The 21355-nt window shown below is 38.1% G+C and overlaps 1 protein-coding gene across 1 annotated transcript in view; it reads left to right on the forward strand.

Annotated features, from left to right (window-relative positions):
* zmp:0000001167 (protein phosphatase 1 regulatory subunit 12A) overlaps positions 1-21355 on the forward strand; it is a 31329-nt gene that overhangs the window by 6333 nt on the left and 3641 nt on the right. The window contains exons 2-21 of the mRNA XM_067378878.1: positions 3753-3883; positions 4043-4161; positions 6254-6410; positions 9892-10036; positions 10209-10283; positions 10750-10832; positions 12104-12297; positions 12373-12476; positions 13043-13240; positions 14512-14600; positions 14680-14865; positions 14941-15036; positions 18783-18873; positions 19315-19431; positions 19722-19815; positions 19920-20005; positions 20087-20143; positions 20243-20265; positions 20352-20415; positions 20496-20600. Of these exons, the coding sequence (XP_067234979.1) occupies positions 3753-3883; positions 4043-4161; positions 6254-6410; positions 9892-10036; positions 10209-10283; positions 10750-10832; positions 12104-12297; positions 12373-12476; positions 13043-13240; positions 14512-14600; positions 14680-14865; positions 14941-15036; positions 18783-18873; positions 19315-19431; positions 19722-19815; positions 19920-20005; positions 20087-20143; positions 20243-20265; positions 20352-20415; positions 20496-20600 (2214 nt within the window). The remainder of the gene's footprint in view (positions 1-3752; positions 3884-4042; positions 4162-6253; positions 6411-9891; positions 10037-10208; positions 10284-10749; positions 10833-12103; positions 12298-12372; positions 12477-13042; positions 13241-14511; positions 14601-14679; positions 14866-14940; positions 15037-18782; positions 18874-19314; positions 19432-19721; positions 19816-19919; positions 20006-20086; positions 20144-20242; positions 20266-20351; positions 20416-20495; positions 20601-21355) is intronic.

Below are 21355 nucleotides of genomic sequence, written 5' to 3' on the forward strand. Positions count from 1 at the left end.
ACATCTTGTGAAAGGGGCGTTATAGGTCCACTTTAAATAAATAAATGCTTTGTTTATAATGAGAAGGACGTTCTATTAAACTTGCAGGATGTTTTATTGGTTCAAAGACCTCTTATATGTCAAAAGATCAAGGCAAATTTGATTTCTCATGCCATGAGCCCTTTAAAACTAGTTTTTCCACAGAGGTCACGCACCTCTTTCTGAACGACACAATGGTCACATTTTTCAGAATTTATAATAGTTTGTCAAAAGTGTTATTTTGCTCATACTAAATGTTGATTGGCTAATACACTCTTCCTGTTCTGTTATATTACTTGTTTCATTTAGTTTTATTTATTATTTATTATTATTATTTGTAGTAGTAGTATTGTATATCCATATATTTTTTATATTTTTCTGTTTGCATGGATGCACCAATTAACAAATTTGATTGATAAGTTGATAATTATTTTCATGTTATGGCTGATAATCACCAATAAATTCCCAATATTCAAGACCTATACTATTTTTGTCTAAAAAATAATAATAAAGGGTTAAATGATGTAAACTTGCGCTTTAAAGTTAATGCTAGATTATGGCAAAAGTCTAAAAAAGATGAAGAATTAAATATGGACTTATGCAATAAATAAAAATTAATTTAAAAAATCACTAATATTTATTTTTTTTAATATTCATCCATATTTTTGTCTTCATATTTATATGTATTGTTTGTATTTGTAGTCATATTTGCCTTCATTTTTTGTTTGTGTAGTATTTTTGTATTGTACATCCATATTCATATTTGTAGTATGTCTAATTGTTATCTGAATTTAATAATCGTTTTTATGCGATGCTCTTTCGCAGCTCATCCCGATCTCGGTCCTGTTGTCCCGTTGTTGCTCGGTAACGGGAATTAAATATAGTCGTGCTCTTTAAGTTTTTCCATCGCGTCCATCCAAAGCCTTTCTCTCTCTGTCTTTCTCCAGTGAGCGCATGGAAAACATTCTTCATGCAATACAAGCGGCTGTTGTCAAAGGCAAAGGCCAGTCGCTCTCTGAGTCATACACACACACACACACACACACTCATATTCAGTGACCCCGTCAAGAACTTCACACCTTCTCCATACAGAAGGTTCCCACTGTTCCTCAGAAACCCACATAAACACACACACAATGAGAAAGGGGTCAGGAACAGAGTGGGCTTCTGTTCTCCTGCACAAGCGTACGTGGAGGTTTCTATAGGCAGCGCTGGGTCCTCTGGGAGCTGCTCATTTTTGGCTGCTAAGCCTCTTTTCCCCCAAACTTCTTTGCATCGTGCCTGAAAACACTATTTATCAGTGGTAAAATCACTAACGTGGCCTGGCTGCTTTTTGTAGTAGCGTATTGCTTGCAGAATCTTACAGACATTTTAGATGTTAGAGAAGCAAACTCAACTATCTATCTATCTATCTATCTATCTATCTATCTATCTATCTATCTATCTATCTATCTATCTATCTATCTATCTATCTATCTATCTATCTATCTATCTATCTATCTCTCTCTATATCTATATATATATATATATATATATATATATATATATATATATATATATATATATATATATATTGGCACAGAGTGTACAAGTTCATGACAAATTGTAACATCTGTCCTGTTTGACTCCTGGATGATGAGCTCCTTAAATGCCCTGATCTTTAATGGGGAATGTTGCTCAACTTGTCTCTGCAGAATCCGCCACAGGCGTTCAAGAGTGTTAAGAGTGAGTGCAGTTCATGTCCACAGAAGGTTTTTCACCTTGGGAGAATGCATATCCTCATTGTCAAGTTGAAAAAAATGCCAATTACACAGTGGTGTGGGAATTCATGACAGCATTGATAAAGCACAACTCCCTCACACCTTCAGCACTCGGTTATATAAGAGCTTTACTACCACTGAACTTTACTGTGGGAACCAGGCACTTCTCACTGTACTCCTCCTCTAGCAACACCAGAACATTTTGGATGCTGTTAGACCTGAAAATGACTGATCAATGCAGAGTATTGATTCCCAGGATCTATATTTTGTACATATGGGCTTTGGAAATGGCTAACTGACTTCATTGTGTGCTACAGTAGTTAGTTCCAGTAAGAACAACAACCATGCATGTCATTTCTGCAGGCTGCAACTTAAAATAAACAGTCACTATTTTCATAGATTTTGCTGGCTCTGAGATGCTTGCTTGGTATTTCTCCTGCTCTTTGTCTAGCAAAAAAAATCCCTCATCCCTAAATGAAAGCTTCAGGGGATTTTCAAGTCTATTGTTTTTGATTTTCTGTGTTACTTTTGCTATATTTTCACACTTAAAACAATATTTTGGTAATCCTCTTGTCCTCTTTTGTGCTAAGAAATAAGTCTTCAGACAGTTCTCTCTCAAGTGCTTCCATTGTTGTCAGCATTAAGTCTGAGAATGATTCAGTGGGCTATATAACACTTTTAATTGTCAAGAAATTACTTCTCTTTTAATGTTTTGGTTCAACATACTTACCTGTTGTTCAAACATTGCCTTAAACTTACACCAGAAAAATTTATTTTGTTTTAATTAGTAGCTTTTAGGAGGGTGTTCTCATTTTTGCTGCACAACATATCACCTTGATAAGAAAGTCTTGCTTTCCTGAATAATTTTGACTTGCTTCTTTGGTAATTGATTAAGCAGGCTTGCTGGAACATTATATCTCTAAAGAAACCTAACATGTCTTCTAAGTAATTGAGTAATTGCTGACTTTCAGAAGTTTCAGAGGGAGTGTACTCATTTATGCTGTGTGTGTGTGTGTGTGTGTGTGTGTGTGTGTGTGTGTGTGTGTGTGTGTGTGTGTGTGTGTGTGTGTGTGTGTGTGTGTGTGTGTGTGTGTGTGTGTGTGTGTGTGTGTGTGTGTGTGTATATTTAACTATGCACCTAAAAATACGTTTTGTTAGTAGGTTTCTGAAGGATCATGTGACACTAAAGACTGGAGTAATGATGCTGAAAATTCAGCTTTCATCACAGGAATAAATTATATTTTAAAATATATTCAAATGGAAAACCATTATGTTAAATTGTAATAATATTTCACAATATTACTGTTTTTCCTGTATATTTGATCAAATAAATGCAGTGAGCAGAAGAAACTTCTTTCAAAAACATTTAAATAGTACAGCTACAGTATTTTGAAAACAAAAGCTACTGTTAAAAAGTGTAGTTGAGTTAGTAATGCTTCTGTTTTTAGTACGTTACTCACATTGATTACAGCCTGCACATGTGTGTGTACACCAACACTTCCATCATGTAAACGCTTCACTGACTAATTATTGTTTCGCCTCCAGCTAATGGCAGCTATGTCTCACTGAAACTCTGGGGACATGAAAACAGATTTCCCATAATGCAATTTGACATTGGCTGCAGCAGTGTTGTAAAGTTGATGTCACTAGGAAAGTCACGATGACTGTCAATAGAGTTATTCAGACAATTCGCTCAGCTGATAAGGGTGATGGCATCACACATTTTATGTGTGTGCATAATCTAAGGTCAAAGGTTAAGGGCAGTGTCTTATGTTCAAGGAATACATGAACAGACTTGAATCATTTATTAGTAGTGATGCACAATATATCAGTATTGGCCAATATTAGCTGCAATTAAACTGATTATAAGTGTGATCATTTTCATTACTTAAATTTTTACAAATATCTGTAATATTATGTTTTAGGATAGTGTGTGAATTTTCTGTTAAATGCATTTTCTCTTTCTCTCCTCAGGCCTGTATTGATGAAAATGCAGACATGGTTCAGTTTCTGGTGGAGAGCGGTAGTGACGTGAACCGAGGAGACAACGAAGGCTGGACGCCCCTCCACGCTGCAGCCTCCTGCGGGTTCATCCAGATCGCAAAGTTAGTAACAACCTAGTGAGCTGCCTACCAAGACAACATGATGCTGCCTTGTACCTCACATTCATTTTATATCCAAAGTATTGATAAAAATTATTGATGCACCGAATGTTAAAATCTAGTGGAATCAACTGTAAGCATTTTTTTCTGTACCTGTTGCAGGTACTTGATCGAGCACGGCGCCCATGTTGGAGCGGTGAACAGCGAGGGAGAACTTCCTCTCGACGTCGCTACGGAGGACGTCATGGCCAGACTGCTGAAAGCAGAGATTAAAAAACAGGGTGAGAGATACAGAGCCTAGAAAAGAGAAAGATGGAGTAAAAGAGGGATTGTAGAACAACAAGGACGTTTACAGAAGTGTTGTTATTGTCAACTAAATCTCTCAAAAATCATTTTCAGTATATCAGGATATAAAGCTGAAATAAAAGATAAAGCTAAATAGAAATAATTTTTTAAAACAATGACAAAAGTGCATAACAGAATTACTAAAATTAAAAGGAAAACTGATGTTAAAATAAATCACTTCACATTTGCTGTGTAAACATTAATCCAAAAACTAGATTTAGATAAATATAATATCTTCTTTTTACTTTCCATTTCTGATAAACAAATGCAATATTTCTATGTGAGATTCCCATTTGAACAAACAAAGGTTCACATTATCTGTCTAAAGCCCGGGATACACTGCACGATTCTAGCAATCCTATAAGATCATTACTTTATCACACTGTGCGACATGGATCTATTAAACTTACAGCATGCATGTAGACTGTACAATGATGACACCTGTTGACTTGTGATGCAAGTTTCTGTAGAAGAATGACTGAATCACACTTTGGCAGATGTAATTTTTACGTGTGCTGAAAATAAAAAGGAAGCGGCGAAAGAAGGGAAAAGAGCTTGAGGTAAGCTAAGTTTTAGCGCCACGTCGCGTTGATTTCATGTCGCATTTTTATTGGCTGGTCAGTAGACGTAGGTCGTAGCTGCAAACGCACTGTGCGATGATCATGCTGACACTGCCAGAAAATGATCGTAGACTATCTTTGGTCGCAAGACCGGGAAAACAGCCGTCTTTGAACCTCTCTCACTGTACGACATAGGACCACTGATTAAGAGCCACGATTGTTTCACGATGGCAATCTTTCGTCTGGGACAGCCAAAACTCGTGCAGCGTATCCCGGGTTTTAAACACTCCATCTGTCTGATCTTGACCTGCTGTGCATGATCCCATTAAAACCTTAGTCGATGCACAAACGCTCACAGAAGCTCATTGTATGTGTGTGTGTGTCTGTGTTTTTGTTTATAGGATGTTTGGTTTTAACAGTAACAGCATGTGAATTTCCCACATCAAAAACTCCATTATAAATGCTGGAGTTGTGCAGAGATTTTATAAACTTCCTCCTGCAGTGCATTAGATCTGATCGGGTGTGCAAATGTTGTGTCTGTGTCCTTGGGTCCTTAAAGTTGACATAAAATGGAAGTTCTGTCATGAGTGTTTGGCATGGTAATGGATATGACGGTGTTGATATGGTCTTGGTTTAATAGATCTATGCTGCTGCTGCTGTGTATTGCTGCTCCTACTGTTGCTGCTACTGTTGTTTCTGCTGCTTTTGTGTGTTGTTGTTGCTGCTGCGGTTATAGCTGCTGTTGTTATTGCTTCTGCTTTTGAGTATTGCTGCTGCTACTGTTGTTTCTGCTGCTTTTGTGTGTTGCTGCTGCTGCTGCTGTTGTTGTTGCTGCTGCTTTTGTGTATTGCTGCTGCTGTTGTTTTTGCTGCTGCTGTTGTTGTTGCTGCTGCTTTTGTGTATTGCTGCTGCTGTTGTTTTTGCTGCTGCTTTTGTGTATTGCTGCTGTTGCTGTTGGTTATTTCTGCTGCTGCTGGTATTGCTGCTATTGCTGTCGCTGCTGCTTTTGTGTATTGCTGCTGCTTTTGGTTATTGCTGCAGAGCAAGTACGGGACTTGCTCACAGCAGCATGTCATGTATGTATTGGCAGTAGCAAGTAAAACATGTAAATGCTGTACAATATAGCATACGTGAATTACCTGTTGCAGATCTATACAGGTGGAGCTGGGGAAAGTGGAGGGTCTCTGAAAGTGTGCTGCAACTGCTACAGTAAACAATAGCCAAGTATTTAAAGGTTGAGCAGCAATATCATTGGCTACTCATTGGTTTCATGACAGAACTTTGTATTTGTGATATTGTTGCTTCCCTATTGTGACATACTGTATATCTTAGTGAAACGGCTTTTCAAACAAGACAAAATGTAGGGCGGACTTCATTTTGTCCACAGGGAATTGATTGGATGATTGTGATTCAAAATGGCCTGTGCTGTTTGAGAAAGATTCTAATCATTGTTTGAATGAATTTTCAGGTATTGATGTGGATCAGGCCAGGAGAGAGGAAGAGAGAGTGATGCTCCAGGATGCCATGGCTGTGTTGGCAGGAAGTGGCTCTCTGGTCCCTCATCTGAACACTCAGGCCACGGCGCTGCATGTTGCTGCTGCTAAAGGATATATTGAGGTGTTAAAGTAAGTGCTAATTTCACTAAGACACTTCATAAGTGTGACTGCACCAATTTTCAACCCACTTTGTATTGTTAAAATGTCAGTAGTATATGTAAATTAACAATGTTTACTCTTTCTTTGTGTTACCTGGACCGAGAAATTGACGTTTATTTGTCAGCAAAATTTTTGTTGTTTGCATTACTGGATATTGCAATATTTAATTAATAAAACAGTCATCAAATATTAAATGTTTAGCTACTTGCACGCCACGTACTCTTTCACTGCTAAAACAAAAGTGTTGCGTTAGAATTCACACTTATCTTGATTTGATTGGCCAGCTCACTCATTCTGACAGTGAAGAGTGCTGTAAGACCGCTGAGGCAGACCACCCTGAAAATGTAACTTTTAAAACTTTTTTTTTGTCATCCTAACAACAAACAGAGTGGTGCATAATGGAGTACAGCAGAGCAGCATCTATAATATTTAGTATTTGGGGGGACAATAATATCAAGTATTTAGGGACAATAATATTGAGTATTGGGGGGGACAATAATATCAAGTATTTGGGGACAGTAATATCGAGTATTTGGGGGGACAATAATATCCAAGTATTGGGGGGGACAATAATATCGAGTATTTGGGGGGACAATAATATCCAAGTATTGGGGGGGACAATAATATCGAGTATTTGGGGGGACAATAATATTGAGTATTTGGGGACAGTAATATCGAGTATTTGGGGGGACAATAATATCCAAGAATTGGGGGGGAAAAAAATATCACGTATGTGGGGACAGGAATATCGAGTATTTGCTCGGAACAAAATATCCAAGAATTGGGGGGGACAATAATATTGAGAATTTGGGGGGACAATAATATCCAAGTATTTGGGGGGACAATAATATCCAAGTATTTGGGGGGACAATAATATCCAAGTATTGGGGGACAATAATATCGAGTATTGGGGGGACAATAATACAGAGTATTTGGGGGGACAATAATATCGAGTATTTGGGGGGACAATAATATCGAGTATTTGGGGGGACAATAATATCGAGTATTTGGGGGGACAATAATATCGAGTATTTGGTGGGAGTTTAATATCGAGTATTTGGGGGGACAATAATATCGAGTATTTGGGGGGACAATAATATCGAGTATTTGGGGGGACAATAATATCGAGTATTTGGGGGGACAATAATATCGAGTATTTGGGGGGACAATAATATCGAGTATTTGGGGGGACAATAATATCGAGTATTTGGGGGGACAATAATATCGAGTATTTGGGGGGACAATAATATCGAGTATTTGGGGGGACAATAATATCGAGTATTTGGGGGGACAATAATATCGAGTATTTGGGGGGACAATAATATCGAGTATTTGGGGGGACAATAATATCGAGTATTTGGGGGGACAATAATATCGAGTATTTGGGGGGACAATAATATCGAGTATTTGGGGGGACAATAATATCGAGTATTTGGGGGGACAATAATATCGAGTATTTGGGGGGACAATAATATCGAGTATTTGGGGGGACAATAATATCGAGTATTTGGGGACAATAATATCGAGTATTTGGGGGGGGACAATAATATCGAGTATTTGGGGGGACAGTAATATCGAGTATTTGGGGGGACAATAATATCGAGTATTTGGGGGACAATAATATCGAGTATTTGGGGGGACAATAATATCGAGTATTTGGGGGGACAATAATATCGAGTATTTGGGGGGGGACAATAATATCGAGTATTTGGGGGGGGACAGTAATATCGAGTATTTGGGGGGACAGTAATATCGAGTATTTGGGGGGACAGTAATATCGAGTATTTGGGGGGACAGTAATATCCAAGTATTGGGTGGACAATGATATTGAGTATTTGGGGGGACAATAATATCGAGTATTTGGGGGGACAATGATATCGAGTATTTAGGGGGACAATAATATCCAAGTATTTGGGGGGAAAATAATATCCAAGTATTGGGGGACAATAATATCGAGTATTGGGGGGACAATAATACAGAGTATTTGGGGACAATAATATCGAGTATTTGGGGGGACAATAATATCGAGTATTTGGGGGGGACAATAATATCGAGTATTTGGGGGGGACAATAATATCGAGTATTTGGGGGGGGACAATAATATCGAGTATTTGGGGGGACAGTAATATCGAGTATTTGGGGGGACAGTAATATCGAGTATTTGGGGGACAATAATATCGAGTATTTGGGGGGGACAATAATATCGAGTATTTGGGGACAATAATATCGAGTATTTGGGGGGGGACAATAATATCGAGTATTTGGGGGGACAGTAATATCGAGTATTTGGGGGGACAGTAATATCGAGTATTTGGGGGGACAGTAATATCCAAGTATTGGGTGGACAATGATATTGAGTATTTGGGGGGACAATGATATAGAGTATTTGGGGGGACAATGATATCGAGTATTTAGGGGGACAATGATATCGAGTATTTGGGGGGGACAATGATATCGAGTATTTGGGGGGACAATGATATCGAGTATTGGGTGGACAATAATATCGAGTATTTAGGGGGACAGTAATATCCAAGTATTGGGTGGACAATGATATCGAGTATTGGGGGGGACAATGATATCGAGTATTTGGGGGGACAATGATATCGAGTATTGGGGGGGACAATGATATCGAGTATTTGGGGGGACAATGATATCGAGTATTTGGGGGGACAATGTTATCGAGTATTTGGAGGGACAATGATATCGAGTATTGGGGGGACAATGATATCGAGTATTGGGGGGGACAATGATATCGAGTATTGGGGGGGACAATGATATTGAGTATTGGGGGGGACAATGATATCGAGTAGTTGGGGGGACAATGATATCGAGTATTTGGGGGGACAAAGATATCGAGTATTGGGGGGACAAAGATATCGAGTATTGGGGGGACAATGATATCGAGTATTGGGGGACAATGATATCGAGTATTTGGGGGGACAATGATATCGAGTATTTTGGGGGGACAATGTTATCGAGTATTTGGGGGGACAATGATATCGAGTATTTGGGGGGACAATGATATCGAGTATTTGGGGGGACAATGATATCGAGTATTGGGGGGGACAATGATATCGAGTATTGGGGGGGACAATGATATCGAGTATTGGGGGGGACAATGATATCGAGTATTGGGGGGGACAATGATATCGAGTATTGGGGGGGACAATGATATCGAGTATTGGGGGGGACAATGATATCGAGTATTTGGGGGGACAATGATATCGTGAATTGGGGGCACAATAATAACCAGAATTGGGGGGCACAATGATATCGATTATTGGGGGACAATGATATCGAGTATTGGGGGGACAATGATATCGAGTATTGGGGGGACAATGATATCGAGTATTGGGGGGACAATGATATCGAGTATTGGGGGGGACAATGATATCGAGTATTGGGGGGGACAATAGTATCTAAGTATTAATATATTATTATTGTGCATCAGGGTGCTGCTGAAGTGTGCGATAGACGTGGACAGTCGGGACAGTGATGGTTGGACGGCTTTCCACGCGGCGGCTCACTGGGGACAGGAAGAGGCCTGCAGTCTGCTGGCTGAACACATGTGTGACATGAGCGCCGTCAATAATGTGGTAATGTGGCTTTTTTATCATCCTAAACGGGTTTATTTTGCCATAATGACAGGATGTGCTGCTTAATACAGAGCTAAGAAAATACATTGATTTAAAATATAAAATATATCATGTTTCCAGAGAGTCATGAAATGTATAGAACTTCAAAGCATTGTGTATTTGTGTTTTAAAGGGCCAAACTGCACTCGATGTAGCCGATGAGAACATTGTTGATAACTTGGAGGAACTGCAGAAGAAGCAAAACGCTGTAAGTATGCATGTTTATATGTACGCTATCTTATCACCTCTCTGGTTAATGTTCAAAGACCGCTTTCACTCCAAGCAATCGAGCAGATATCTTTGTAGCAAAAACATCCAAAAACAACAGTGTGTGCGTGTGCTGTACAGAGCCAACGCCGTCAGACACACCTCCATTCTCACTTCACACAAATGTTGTCTGTATGTAGTTGAGGAGGAATGCATCAGTCATATTTTTAGGAGATATTACACAGCTTAATTGTTGGACCTTGTTTGTGGTATCAGATTATCAGCATTAATGACCCTTTTAAAGCTAAAACGTGTCCTACTTTATTATTCTAGTTGGTAATTCAACAGCTTTTGACAGTTCCTGTGAGATTTTCCCTTATTCATGCTAAATAAAATGATTAGTAATAGTGTGAAATTATACAGCATGAATTGTATTGAGCTGTTGTTAATGTTTTTAATTCCTAAAGATGCGTTCAGAGAAACAGAAGATGCAGACACCAGTCATCGAGACCAGCCCACCTGTGTCCGTGGCACCAGCTCGCCCTCGCAGGTAAACATCACATACGGTGTCCAATCACGTGTCTGCATGGGAACACTTCACTTCCTGTGGGATGAAACCCAGAATCTATCACCATCATTTCTATCTGAGTTATTTTTGAGTGATGAAGCAAGCGAATCACTGAATCAGAGTTGAGTCAAAAGCTGATGTTATATCACAAATATATTGTGAATGTTCAGTACTTCACCCAGCTTCAGCACGTATTACATCACATGACATTCTCAGCTCTCATTGGCTGATTTGCTTTGGCTGTATTGGAATTTTGTAATGAATTTATTTGAATTTTGAAGTGAAAAAAATACAGCATGACACAATATAATAATCAGTATTATTTTAGTAACGTTGAGATACTATTATAGTTTTGATTAATATTTTGAATTAGTTTTTATTTTTATATTTTCAGTGTTCATTTTAACTAAATGAGCAGCAAATTTATTGATTTTTATTTGAATTTAGAAGTGTATTTTATAAATGGACAATTAAAATATAATATAATATAATAATCAGTTTTATTTTACTAACATTGAGATACTATTATAGTTTCTAATAATATTTTGTATTAGTTTTTATTTTTATATTTTCCATTTTTAATATTCACTAACGTTTTAGTAATTTTGTTGTGCGCTTTTTTTAATTAATTCTTCTTTTAAAAATGTCCGTATAGTTTTTATTTATTTTTATTTTAGCTTTCATTGATTTTTATGATTTATTATTTTATTTTAAAGTGCAAAAATATATTGTGAAAATAATAATAATATAAAATAATGTAGTAATCAGTGTTATTTCAATACTGTTGAAAAACTATTATAGTTTGTTAATATTTTGAATGTTTTTATTTATTCCATTTTCATTTAAATTTTTATTAAAGTTTTAGTTATTTTGTTGTGCATTTTTTATTAATTTTTTTTTATATCTCCATATAGTTTTTATTATTTTTTTGGTTTAAATTTTAGCTCTCATTGATTTAGCTGATTTCTGTGGCTATATTTGAAATTTTTAATGATTTTTTCTTTGTAAATTTAAAGTGCAAAAAGATATTGTGAAAATAATATAGGAATCATTATTATTTTAATAATGTTGAAATACTGTTAGAGTTTTGAATTAGTTTTATATTTATTTTTTCCATTTTCATTTGAACAAAAGTGTATTAATTTTTTGTAATTTTTGTTTTTGTTATTATTAGTTTTTTTTATATATGTCCATATACTTTTATGAATTTTTATTTCAGTTTTAGCACTCACTGACTTTCATGTCACCTACAGGACGTCCATCTCTCGTATGAGCAGTAGAGAGAAAATCACCCTGCATGAGAGAGAAAAACATGCTCCGCCCACTCTCCAGACTCCGCCCACCGAAGAGGATGAAGAGGAGTCGACACGCACAGCAGGCCAATCCAAACCCTCCAGCAGCTCCAGTTCAGAGGAAGAGAGCGAATCAGAGAGCGATGCAGAGTCAGGTGACCAGACCCCGCCCATTGTTATTCTCTAAATGAAACATAACATTAGATAACTGACTGTGTGTGTCTTTTCAGAAAAAGCAAAAACTCGAGAAATGATCAACAACTTGAACAACAAACGCAATGCAGCGGCCGTGGCGAGCTCTGTGACCAGCACTGCCCTTAACCAGGTTAAAAAGGTGACGAGAGATCTGATAATGCATCACAACTGGCTCAAAGCGTTGAGTTTTCTGAAGAGTCTTCTTTTTTGTTCAGCCCATTTGCACTAAATCTGATGATAATTCAAACAATCTGACCAATTTTTGGGTTTCAATGTCAACTCATTGATGTTGATTTTCGGAATGCAGTCCATATTTTATGTAGTAAAAATGCTAATATGTACTTAAATTTCAGTGCTAATAAATAAATAAGGCCAATTCAGCAGACAACAATTTTTATTTATTTTATTAAAACCCAGTGATTGTTGTGGCTGTATTTGACATTTTTAAGGTTTTTTTTTTAATTTATTTTATTTATGATAAAGTGAAATATAATATAATATAATATAACATAACATAACATAACATAACATAACATAACATAACATAACATAACATAACATAACATAACATAACATAACATAACATAACATAACATAACATAACATAACATAACATAACATAACATAACATAACATAACATAACATAACATAACTAACATAACATAATATAATATAATATAATATAAGAGTCCCTCTGCTTTTAGGCTGAACCCGTTCGGACCGCGGTGACCGAGGCTCCAGGTTCCTGGAGAACGTCTCTGCGTAAAGCAGGAAGTTCTGTGACGCTGGGCTCTGCCGGGGCCTCTGATCCAGCCAGTGAGGCGCTCAAGGACCCCGAGAATAAACTGGGAATGACACGCTCTGCGTCGAGTCCCAGACTGAGCTCTGAAACTGAAAATAAGGTAACACTCAGACAAATACTGTATGCACAAAGTCTTGACATTAAATCACAGTAATGTCACTGTAATTATATCAAAATCTATTTTTGCTGAAAATTCAATACGAAAATGATTTATATATTAAATATGAAGCAGCACAACTGTTTTCAACATTGATAATAATAATCAGAAATGTTTCTTGAACAGCAAATCATCATATTAGAATGATTTCTGAAGGATCATGTGATGCAGTTTAATATATATATAAATATATATATATATATATATATATATATCTATATATATATATATATATATATATATATATATTATTAAAATAGAAAACAAATATTTTAAATTCTAATAATATTTCAGAATATTAACGTTTTTAATGTATTTTTGATCAAATAAATGCAGTCTTGGTGATCAGAAGAGACTTCTTTATAAGAAATCTTTGGCCAATAAAACAGTAAATATTACAAAATGGGTCAATGTGACGGGTCATTTTTTTTGTCGAAACGCCTTTAATAATATAAAAAACAAAGATATGACATCCAAAGTATGTAAGGTTGTACAACTAGATGTAAGGTTGCACAACTTTGTTGAATACAAAAGGTTTTAATTATATTTTGCTACATATAAAGGTATTTTAAAGATTTTGAAGTGCCAAAAGGTCATTCGGTTTAACCGTCCAAAGGCCAATGCAGCCATTTAATTTGTGATTAAAATATCTTAAAATGTAATAAATGTATATATTTTGAAAAATTAATGTTTTCACTTATGTGCTCATATGCATGTCCTGACATATCAGGTCATTCGGTACAACCGCTATAAAACCGCTATATTTCGTAATATTTAAAAAACTTGTACGAAATATAACATTTTTGATTGTCCTTTTGCTAACTAACCTGTTAACATTGTTTGAAAATATCGTCATTTGGTATAACCATAAGTGTCATTCGGTAAAACCGAAATTTTGGTTAAACCGACTGACTTTCTTGGTGACAAATTTTGTCCATCTTGTAAAAAATGACACAAGTAGTGTTAATTGATTACAAAAACCACATAATCTCATTGTTAACACTTAATAAAACTTTAAAATTAATTGTTTTTTTTACACTTTTAAAACCCTTATTCGTCAATGACCCATAGCAAATTTTCAAAAACAGAACCATCATAACCTCCCAGTCCTGATACATATTAATATATAAATTAATATGCACAATATTTGAATGTATTTTGTAAATATTTAATCTATTTTGACACCTTAAAGTGATGTCATTTCCTCTGTTCAGGAGCCCAGGTTGGCCCGTGTGCAGCCCACTCCGTCCAGACGCCTATTCAGCATCTCCGACACCAGCACCAACCCCGACAACTCCAGCAGGTGAGCGACAAAACAAACACAAAGATGTCGTGTTTTCAGAGGTTCCCAAGCTCATCCAATTTCCTTTGTGTGTGTGTAGCTTGTTGAGCCGGAGCTCTTCGTACACACGCCGACTGAACAGCCAATCCGCTGGAGAAGTGTCGGGTCAAAACCCCTCATTACCTCGCAGCTCATCTTATGGAAGGAAACTTGACGACCCTTCAGTGACCTCTGTAACCACGGGAACCTCTGGACTCAGTCGCCTCAATAATCTATTGGCTCAAAGGTTCGTGTGTGTCTAATTGTGCGTGATGTGATCGTGTGTTTTGCACACTTGTATGATCTGGTGTCTCTCTCACAGATCGGCTCAGGAAGAGGCTGAAAAGAAGGAGCCCGTCTCCAATTCTGTAACCACAACAACCACGTCAGGCGAGCCAGAGACCAAACAGAGACGAAAGTGAGTGTTTGATGATTTATGTGCTAAGAGTGCTAATAAACCTTTTGTCCTGCTGGAAAAAACAGCAGGTCTTGCTAGCCTTGACCCTTTCACTTTCTTAAAACACTGTGAACGATATACATATATAAACAATAAGTGTATATATAGCAGGCAGCAAGTGAACATTTTGTCCTCAAATTGATGTGTTAGAAGCAGGAAAAATGGGCAAGCGTAAGGATTTGAGCGAGTTTGACAAGGGCCAAACTGTGATGGCTAGACGACTGGGTCAGAGCTTCTCCAAAACTGCAGCTCTTGTGGGGTGTTCCCGGTCTGCAGTGGTCAGTATCTATCAAAAGTGCTCCAAGGAAGGAACAGTGGTGAACCGGCGACAGGGTCATGGGCGGCCAAGACTCATTGATGCACATGGGGAGCGAAGGCTGGCCCGTGTGTCCGATCCAACAGACGAGATACTGTAGCTCAAATTGCTCAAGAAGTTAATGCTGGTTTTGATAGAAAGGTGTCAGAATACACAGTGCATCAGTTTGTTGCGTATGGAGCTGCAGACCAGTCAGGGTGCCCATGCTGACCACCGAAAGCACCAACAGTGAAGCATCAGAACTGGACCACGCAGCAATGGAAGAAGGCAAGCCGGCGGAGGCAGTGTGATGCTTTGGGCAATGTTCTGCTGGGAAACCTTGGGTCCTGCCATCCATGTGGATGTTACTTTGACACGTACCACCAACTTAAGCATTGTTACAGACCATGTACACACCCTTTCATGGAAACGGTATTCCCTGGTGTTTGGCTTTCAGCAGGATAATGCTCCTGATACAAAGCAAAAATGGTTGAGGAATGGTTTGAGGAGCACAACAACGAGTTTGAGGTGTTGACTTGGCCTCCAAATTCCCCAGATCTCAATCCAATCGAGCATCTGTGGGATGTGCTGAACAAACAAGTCCAATCCATGGAGGCTCCACCTCACAACTTACAGGACTTAAAGGATCTTCTGCTGACATCTTGGTGCAGATACCACAGCACATCTTCAGGGGTCTAGTGGAGTCCATGCCTTGACGGGTCAGGGCTGTTTTAAGAGGGACCAACACAATATTAGGAAGGTGGTCATAATGTTATGCCTTATCGGTGTATATTAGTGCTGTCAAATCGATTAATCATGATTAATCAAATCTAACATTACTTTTATGATGGATGAATGGATTTTTTTGGGCTTCAAAATCATAAAGCTTGGAGGAGCCCAGATTTTTATATATATATATATATCTGATTGTGTTTGTCTGAAAGAAGATAGTCACATACACCTAGGATGGCTTGAGGGTGAGTAAATCATGGGATAATTTTAAATTTTGGGTGAACTAACCCTTTAAATAATGATGCTTTCGGCTGGCTTACATCACATTAGAGTTCCTACTGGTGGTGCGAATGCAACCAGGAAAATGGGCTTAGGGGGAAATTTATTTCTTGGGGAGTTCCTATAGCTAACTGGTGTGAAAGCCTCTAAATGTGGTAAACCAGATTGAAGCCAAGTCCATTGGCTGGTAGTCCAGCTGATTTTTATGTTTGCCTTCACATGCTATCGAAATTATTGTGTTTCTTTGTTAACATTGGATATGAATGCTTTTTTACCACTGGGAAGCTCTAGGATAATTTTGATACCCAAGTTTCCAAGTTGGGCGGGCCATAAACTTTAAACATGGCGGATAGGAGAATGATTGATGTGTGGCTGGTATTCTTTACTATTTTTTTCCACATCAGCTACATCACCTTGTCATTAAAGTAGTCCATATTTGCATATATGAACAATCATTTGAAGTGTATTACAAACCAGATTCCAAAAAAGTTGGGACACTGTACAAATTGTGAATAAAAAAGGAATGCAATAATTTAATCTCATAAATTTATATTTTATTCTGTTCTTACAATAGAATATAGATAACATATCATATGTTGAAAGTGAGACATTTTGAAATGTCATGCCAAATATTGGCTCATTTTGGATTTCATGAGAGCTACACATTCCAAAAAAGTTGGGACAGGTAGCAATAAGAGGCTGGAAAAGTAAAATGTACATATAAGGAACAGCTGGAGGACCAATTTGCAACTTATTAGGTCAATTGGCAACATGATTGGGTATAAAAAGAGCCTCTCAGAGTGGCAGTGTCAAGATGGGCAGAGGATCACCAATTCCCCCAATGCTGCGGCGAAAAATAGTGGCGCAATATCAGAAAGGAGTTTCTCAGAGAAAAATTGCAAAGAGTTTGAAGTTATCATCATCTACAGTGCATAATATCATCCAAAGATTCAGAGAATCTGGAACAATCTCTGTGTGTAAGGGTCAAGGCCGGAAAACCATACTGGATGCCCGTGATCTTCGGGCCCTTAGACGGCAATGCATCACATACAGGAATGCTACTGTAATGGAAATCACAACATGCGCTCAGGAATACTTCCAGAAAACATTGTCGGTGAACACAATCCACCGTGCCATTCGCCATTGCCGGCTAAAACTCTATAGGTCAAAAAAGAAGCCATATCTAAACATGATCCAGAAGCGCAGGCGTTTTCTCTGGGACAAGGCTCATTTAAAATAGACTGTGGCAAAGTGGTAAACTGTTCTGTGGTCAGACGAATCAAAATTTGAAGTTCTTTTTGGAAAACTGGGACACCATGTCATCCGGACTGAAGAGGACAAGGACAACCCAAGTTGTTATCAGCGCTCAGTTCAGAAGCCTGCATCTCTGATGGTATGGGGTTGCATGAGTGCGTGTGGCATGGGCAGCTTACACATCTGGAAAGGCACCATCAATGCTGAAAGGTATATCCAAGTTCTAGAACAACATATGCTCCCATCCAGACGTCATCTCTTTCAGAGAAGACCTTTCATTTTCCAGCATGACAATGCCAGACCACATACTGCATCAATTACAACATTATGGCTGCGTAGAAGAAGGATCCGGGTACTGAAATGGCCAGCCTGCAGTCCAGATCTTTCACCCATAGAAAACATTTGGCGCATCATAAAGAGGAAGATGTGACAAAGAAGATCTAGGACAGTTGAGCAACTAGAAGCCTGTATTAGACAAGAATGGGACAACGTTCCTATTCCTAAACTTGAGCAACTTGTCTCCTCAGTCCCCAGACGTTTGCAGACTGTTATAAAAAGAAGAGGGGATGCCACACAGTGGTAAACATGGCCTTGTCCCAACTTTTTTGAGATGTGTTGATGCCATGAAATTAAAATCAACTTATTTTTCCCTTAAAATGATATTTTCTCAGTTTAAACATTTGATATGTCATCTATGTTGTATTCTGAATAAAATATTGAAATTTGAAACTTCCACATCATTGCATTCTGTTTTTATTCACAATTTGTACAGTGTCCCAACTTTTTTTGGAATCGGGTTTGTACATGTTTTAAACTCAACGAAAATGGCCTGTATTTGAACTGAAATTCCAGAATCGTCAACAAGCAGTGAATGTTTATATGGTTGTCAATGAATGGGACATTAAAAATAATTCTGCCCAATAAATAGGTAAAATTAAACCTGGCGTCCTCCATGATTCCTGTTCTTTCTGACAACTAAGCATTTAAATGTGACAAGCTTGTAATCACAACTTCAGAAGTGGGAAGTAGGACATTTCCAATAGCACATGAAGGCAGCATTAGACCAGTTTGGATCAGCTACAAGTTAGTTTTATCTACATTTTCTTTGTTTTCATTGGCTGAATCTTGAGTTTCTATGTGTGTGTAGGTCCTATCTGACTCCAGTGCGTGATGAGGAGGCGGAAGCTCAAAGAAAAGCCCGATCCAGACATGCCCGTCAGTCCAGACGCTCAACGCAGGTCAGTTCGGCCTTGTGACTTCTAGTTTTTTTTTTGTTTTGTTTTTTAAATTTAAACTACTAAAAATCATTTTTGTTAATTAAAGTAACCTGAAATAAATAATAAATATATAAAATTAGAAACGTTGCTTTGGATTGATCTATTTGACGTATAAAGCAACCAACCACTGTTCGGTTTGTTATATTTAAGCAACAGATGAATCTAAAATAAATGATATCATAATGATAGATCTAACTATTGGTGCTCATAGTAGCCGCCTGGGAAAATAGGGTTAATTTCAAATGGTATTAAACGGTCAGTGGGCGGTCCATTTAAGGCTATATAACCTTTAACCCTGAACTCTGACCTTGGCGCAGGAAAACATTTGTGTAGAGCGGTTGCATTTACACGCAGCTGGAGTCCAGACATCTCAGTGTGACCGTTGTGTTACTTTAATTTCAGGGTGTTACTCTCACAGACCTGCAGGAAGCGGAGAAGACAATGAAGACGGAAAACAAGGGAAAGGAGAAGAAAGAAGAGGAGGAGAAAGAAGCGAAGCAAAAGAAGGCAGAGGAAGGGGTGAGAAAGGTTGAGTTTAATCCAGATATCTGTGTTTGTTCTGCTTTCAGAGAACTCCCTGATGAACCAGGCAGAATTATTAAAGGTTGAAGGTCAAATGTGTCATATTTTTCCATGTTTTATTACTTTCTCAAACTGGACACTAGCGGAATTGATGTGTGAACAATAGCAGAGGAGAAATAATGATTAGTGGTGTTCATAAGTGAATATTGCTTACAGTTAGTGATTTCATCAAACATAAAGGTATGTTTTAGTCAAAGCAGATTTTGTAAATGTGTTTGTGTGTGTAGGAGGTGAGCTGGAGGTCTCGTATCGCTAACCTGCAGAAGTCGGATTTGCTGGGACTCACACACCCCCCTGGTGCTCCACGTCCTGACAGACAGGGTGACCTTTCACCTTTAACCTGTATCACTGGATTTCATAACACCACACTGATATGTTTAGGTATCTCTCGCTGTGTAACACTTTTTCTCTATTGTGTGTGTCAGATGTGGACAGCGCAGCCGCGGACAGTGAGGAGCGAGCGAGGGAGCGCAGGAGAGCCAGAGCCAGGAGGAGAGGAAAAACTGGAGAGGTGATGAAGATGAGGACATGTGATTAAAACTGGAGGTTAGAAATAGATCCTGGATTTAAATGTTAACTTCTGTATTTTCAGGGCGATGACTACGACCCCAGTGGAGAGGAGGAGAGTAGTGGTGGGCGGGACCCACAGGTCTGACCAATCAGCATGCACTTTTAATTGATTGACAGTGATAGTGTCATATTTTATGGATTTTATGTTTTTTGCTGACGTTTTGTCTCCCTTATGCAGACAGACAGACACGTGAGCAGCAGGTATGAGTCTGTCATTTGACCTTCAACTCTGTTTGATGATCTCAGTGTGTGTCCTTCTCATTCTGTCCGTCTTTTCTTCCTCTCAGGTCTGATTCGGTCTTGAATGACTGTATCCTCACGAGAGGATCGGAGTCCCGGGACTTTAAGAAGGTCTGGAGGGTTTTTCAGTTAAACTGATTGGGTTGGCAGGAGGTTTGTGTGAGTTATATGTCTGTGTCCGTGTGTTTCAGATGTTTGAGGAGATGTCCAGGGAGAACCGCCGTCTGCAGTCGCAGTTATCAGACACACAGAGAACCATTTCAATGACCCGCGTGGAGCTGGAAAAGGCCACACAGGTGCGCAAACACGCATATGAACATGAATCAGCTGGATTATCATGAGAGCAGTGTCAGAAATTAACTTTTTTTGTAAAAATAACTTGTTTTCTAATAATAGGAAAGCTATTTTTTTTGGTGCAAGCTTATGAAAACATAACCTGACATCCAGTTGTTTATTTTTTGAATCACTTACTCAATAAACAGAAGAATTCATGAAATTTTTAAAGGTTCCTAACAGTATCAAATATTAAATTAAATATTAAGAAATTTGGAAAAACACAAAGGTAATCAAATATAAAATATAACTGATAAAAGGGGCTGTAGCCCCGGTATCCAATAGTTTAGTTTTTTCCTGAATGGGAGTCTATGGCAGCCCTATCAACAGAAAATTAGAAAATGATGAAATTTGGCACAATTGTAGAGATGGTCATGAATAGTTATTGGACCAATTTTGGAGTCTCTAGGACCTACTCTATAGCGCCACCACCAGTTCAAAAATTCACTTTTCTAAAGCTTATAACTCTTGAACCCTTTGTTCTAGAAAAGTTAAATTTATTTCACCCGATTCCTCTTTTCATTCTGATCACATTTGACATCTTACATTAAGACTCCGCCCATTACAGTAGCAGCCATTTTGAAAAGTACAGTATTCAGTTTTTTGGCTGCTAGTTGATTTTGTTTGGCCACTCCTTCAGTTTCAAACTCAGATTTTTCACTCAAACTTTTGCCCAATTCTTACGAAAACTGGCAGAGATTATCTTTGGACCGAGACG

This window comes from Chanodichthys erythropterus, chromosome 24 (genome assembly GCF_024489055.1).
Source record: "Chanodichthys erythropterus isolate Z2021 chromosome 24, ASM2448905v1, whole genome shotgun sequence".
In the NCBI taxonomy this organism is placed as follows: domain Eukaryota; kingdom Metazoa; phylum Chordata; class Actinopteri; order Cypriniformes; family Xenocyprididae; genus Chanodichthys; species Chanodichthys erythropterus.